Source organism: Arachis stenosperma, chromosome 3 (assembly GCF_014773155.1).
Source record: "Arachis stenosperma cultivar V10309 chromosome 3, arast.V10309.gnm1.PFL2, whole genome shotgun sequence".
NCBI lineage: Eukaryota > Viridiplantae > Streptophyta > Magnoliopsida > Fabales > Fabaceae > Arachis > Arachis stenosperma.
Window position 1 is genome coordinate 46281784 of NC_080379.1, and position 5357 is coordinate 46287140.

At 27.0% G+C, this 5357-nt stretch overlaps 1 protein-coding gene across 1 annotated transcript; it reads right to left on the reverse strand.

The window, feature by feature from the left end:
* Positions 1 to 2959: 2959 nt before the first annotated feature.
* LOC130966034 (uncharacterized) lies at positions 2960 to 3382 on the reverse strand. Its single transcript, XM_057890789.1, has one exon. The coding sequence runs from the start codon at positions 3380 to 3382 to the stop codon at positions 2960 to 2962; it is 423 nt and encodes a 140-aa protein (XP_057746772.1).
* Positions 3383 to 5357: the final 1975 nt, after the last annotated feature.

Sequence of the window (5357 nt, forward strand, 5' to 3'; positions counted from 1 at the left end):
GAAGGTAAGAAAATAACTCAGAATATTTTTTAAATCTTTTTTCTCGATACTGTTGCTGCAGGAGCACATTCGAGACATGGAAGGTTGAGAAAGTTTTCTCCAACATATCATGGTCAGTTATCTTTTCCCCACATAATTTCACTCGTGAGGTGATACGAAACATTGCAGAATTATATTCATTTATGGATTTAAAATCTTGTAAACGCAAGTGCGTCCATTCATATCGGGCTTGAGGAAGTATCACCTTTTTCTGATGATTATACCTTTCTTCAAGGTCTTTCCAAAGATCTGCAGGATCTTTTAATGTGAGATATTCATTTTTCAATCCTTCGTCAAGATGACGACGAAGAAAAATCATGGCTTTGGCTTTATCCTTCTGGGATGCATTATTTTCAGCCTTAATGGTATCTCTAAAATCCATTGAATCAAGATGGATTTCAGCATCTAATATTCATGATAAATAATTGTTTCCAGATATATCAAGAGCATTAAATTCAAGATGAGAAAGCTTTGACATAATGAAAATTTGTTACCTGAGTCTTCCTAAAAATTTGATCAGAGTCTCATGCTAATAACGTGTTGTAAAATAAATAAAAGATATACTAAATATAAAATAAAGATGTATAATAGAAGACTCTAGTATTAATATAATTAGCTCAATAATGATTCATATATATAAAGATAGAAAGAAGTATTTAGTAAATTAAAAGTAAAGAGAGAGAGAATTGCTTTTGTTTATTGTTACTGTATCAAAAGCCTAAGCCCATTCCTCTATTTATACACGTTCAATGTTTCACTTTTTCAAAGGTTGAAAAACATGCACCGCATATTCTTTAATGTTTGTACTTTTCAATAGTACTGAATGGAAGAAAGAATAATGCTGAGTAGACATTGAATGGATATGGACATCCATATCGTAACAGTTTCCTTTTTTAAGGAATGTTTTAGGGTTTGTTTTGAACGTCATTTTTAGAAATTTTTTTTAATTTTTATAAAAAAATAATTTTATATTTGAGTATTTTACATAAAAATATTTTTTTTATTTATCAATTATGGACTTATTTGGACGATATTTTTAGAAAAGATCTTTTTTAATAATTTTTAAAAAAAATCTTTTATAAAAATAAAAGTAATTTTATATTTTGATTTTTCATGTAAAAAGATTTTTTATCTATCAATTATATTTGAGTAAAATAAGATAAAAGTATTTTTTTGTTCATTTATTATGTGAAAAATATATTGTTTTAAGGAAAAATATCTTTTAAAAAAATATAAATTATAACTTTTCAAAAAAGATTTTTTTTAGTGCTTTTATTTTTACTATTAGAAATTTACTAAATACACTAAAAAATAAAAAAATCTTTTTTCATTGAAAAAAATATTTTTTATCGATTTAATGGCGCCCAAACAAGCACTATGTTTGGGTAAAATAAGATAAAAATACTTTTTTATTCATTTATTATGTTAAAAAATATGTTTTTTTTAAAAAAAATATCTTTTAAAATATGTAAATTGTAGCTTTTCAAAATATATATTTTTTATTTTTCTAGTGCTTTTACTTTTACTATTAAAAATTTGCCAAACACACTAAAAACTAAAAAAAAAATCTTTTTTCATTGAAAAATTTTTTTTTTATCGATTTAATGGCGCCCAAACAAACACTTAATCTTTAGACTAAGTGTGTAGCTAATGTTTAAAAAGTTGTATGTTTTCTAAATATTTTATATTTTTAGCTATTTTATGTTTTAAAGATGTATTTTAAGAATTTAATTTTAATGTATCGTCGGTGTAAAGTAATTTTATACGTGTATTTAATTACATAACATCACATCAATAAAAATAATTATCTTTTATATTGACCACATGAATAGGCATCTAAAAGAACAAATGTGATTATATAAATGTATAACATTTTTTACATGTCAATGCATCAAAATTAAACTCATATGTTAATAGTATAATAATTTTTTTTATGTACTCAATATATAGGACTTGTAAAAAAAAGTTATATTTTTAATAGCTTGTAGTAAAATATTTTTTGTTGGTATTTTTAAAAGTAAATTTTACTTAACTCTCTCTAAAATAAAGAATAAATTATCTTTTATGATATATGTCTAATAGTTATTTGATGAAACTAATTAACTTATCATATTAATTTTAATTTTTAATTTAACCTAAATTTTGATACCTAACCAATTAATCATATTATAATTTTTTTGTAAATTATAAAATAACTATAGAAATCCTATATTTTTTTTCATACTATACACCTATTAATTAGTTTCAACTACAAAATAAAAAATTAAAAATAATATATAAAAAATTCAAAAATTTTAAAAATTTTAAAATTCTTTTTATGATAACTCTTTTTTGTTTTTTTAGTTTTTTTTTTCGAAAATCTTCTCCATTCCTCTTAAAAAACTTTTTTAAGTATTTTCCTTTGTATACACATACAAATTTATATTCTCTCCCTTTCATTTATTATTTTTAATAAGTCTCTTTTACATATTTTGATTCATTCATCATGTAATATAATAATAAAAAAATTACATTAATAGTAGTTCCACTCTAAAAAATACAATTTGTAAGAGATCCTTAATTATCTACGAGAATTAGAATTAAACACTTTGTACAAGTATCGTTATTATATCTCTCAATATATTTATAACTATCTAGTAACGATGATGGTAAAATGGGACAAAATATAATTTTATATTCACTAATTAGTGTATGAATCCGTGCTGAAAATTTATATAAGTAAAAATAAAATTATATGCTTGAATATTTTAAAAATAAAAAACACAAAATAATTATTATTTTAAAAAATTTATAAAATTATTATCAAAATCAAAGTTTAACATAAAAATAGTGAGTAATAATCATTTTATACTTTTTTTAAAGTAAAATAATTATACATTGATACATAATTTTAAATAAAATTAAAATATTTACATTAGAATCATATTTTTTCAAAAACTTTTCTATAAACAACATTGATGGTTGAATTTGCAGACATTTTTATGTGATTCATAAGTAAAGTTTTTAAACCTCTCTTACTCTTAACTCTTGAAAGTGCCATAAATAGTTGGTCATGTGTAAAAACTGGTTTGGGTAAGTACAATCCAACATGAGATAAAATTTGTCCCTGAGACTTATTAATTGTCATGGCAAATGATACTATTATGCGAAACTGTCTTCGTTGGAATCTCGCTAGGACGGTTTTATTTGTTGGTACCATATTCATTCTTGGAATCAAAGCAATATGACCAACATTGTTACCTGTTAAGACTTCACATTCTATGACATGATTTTCAAGCTTTCTAACTCGTAGCCTTGTACCATTACAAAAATCACTGAATTCGTCAATATTCCTCAATAACATCATCGGAACACCAATCTTGAGTATTAATTTATGTGGAGGCAAACCAGAGCAATTTATGCTATTCAGTGATTCAGAACCATAGAGATATAGTCAACTCTCCACATTCCCTTCATCTATACAAATCGAATCCGAACTAAGATATAATTTCTCTCCTCCAGGAATGATATCCATCAAATGATTGTTGACCTCTTCAACGATGTCCAGCATGGGAGCCAGTATAGTTCTTGCTTTGAAAAAATCCTTTGAGGACATGTTATCCAAAATATTTGGATAAGAAAAATGAGCCAACTCATCAGATGCCTGGTCCGAAGAAGGAATAACAATATCTCCTAGAAGACATATCTCAGATTCACCATCCATATTGTCACCTATTAGACCATCACCAACTTTCAATAACCACTCACCAAATTGCTCTGTCTCATCTTGATCTAAAGTAGTCGTCCCTACAAAGAGTCTCATGTTTTTTGTTAGTTTGAGCACCTGACAAAACTTCCAAAGATAAAATGAATTCACGGTTGAATGAACGATATCTTGTCTCAATTCTCGTGGAATGACAAGAAGAATTTGTCTAAAATCTCCACCTAGTACAACCACTTTTATCAAAACCTAATGATATCACCCAAGCATTTATCAAGCGCTTCATAGCAGTACTTACTAACCATTGAAGCTTTATCCCAAATTATAAGTTTGGCTTTTAACAACAGCATTGCTTGAGGGGAACCATGTTTGATGTTACATACAGAATCCTCAGTTATATTTAGTGATATTTTGAACCTTGAGTGTGCCGTTCTTCCATTGGGAAGAAGTAAAGATGCAATACCACTTGAAGTAACGTTTAACACAATATCACCCCTTGAGCAAATCTCAGCAGACATAAGGTTCCAGAAAAATATTTTTTCAGTACCTCCATGACCATACACAAAGAAAAAACCCCTTTCATCACAATACACAGCTGTAACAATTTTATCGAATGTATATTTCTGCTCAGGTGTTGTGATAGCTAACATGTCTGAGACATTTTTCTTTAAATCATCCCTGTTAAAGTTTAGCTCTTCCCTAATAATCCTTTCGATTAACAAAGAACTATCAACTTCAGTTGCTAAAGGCATATGAGGATAGACTTTCAAGATTTTACCATAGGAATGTAAGATCTTGTCTATATCTATTAAGCACAACTGCTTAATCTCATCATCTGACATGGTTAACTTTGCAGATTATATGATACTATAAAAATTCAATCAAACTAAAATGATCAATAATCTCACGCCTCATGTTCATCACGGTTCTCTATCGATACAAAATATCATCTGAGAATTCATGCCAACATCTATCTCAGACATGTTCTGGTCTTGAGATATTGTTGGATGTTAATAGAATGACAAATAACCTCCTAACATATGATCCTGAGGCCCACGAGCTTGTTTCCTTAATTGCATCCATGAATTTTCTGTCATCTTGCAAAAGTCCAAGGGCGAAACATGCATCTCTATATATAGCATAACTTGTTCCTCCTACTGTTCTTATATCTCGAAAATTCATACATCCTCTTTGAGTATTCAACAGAAGTCGTTGGTAATATTCTTCGGTATTTGCTGCAAAGAAAATTGGTTAAATCCCACTTTTAAGTTGCTAAATGGATTAGGCTATGCAATTTCAATTATTATGTAGTTACACATCCACATAAGATTAATTTTTCTAAAAAATATAGAACAATTCTAAAATTATATAATCTACATATTATAATTGCTAAAAGTTATTTGAACATTTATTTTTTAGTGTAGGTAAATCGAATAAAATGGATGTGGGGTATACGTTGTTAAGATTTTAAATTTAAATAATCAAATAAATAAGATCAAAATTGAATATAAACTCGTCATTACCTGCAGGTACATGAGTCAACCTTTCAATTGCGAAGCGTTGCTTTTGAGAAAACCACTTTGAAGCATTGTCCTTCCAAACAAACTTGGTTGGAAAC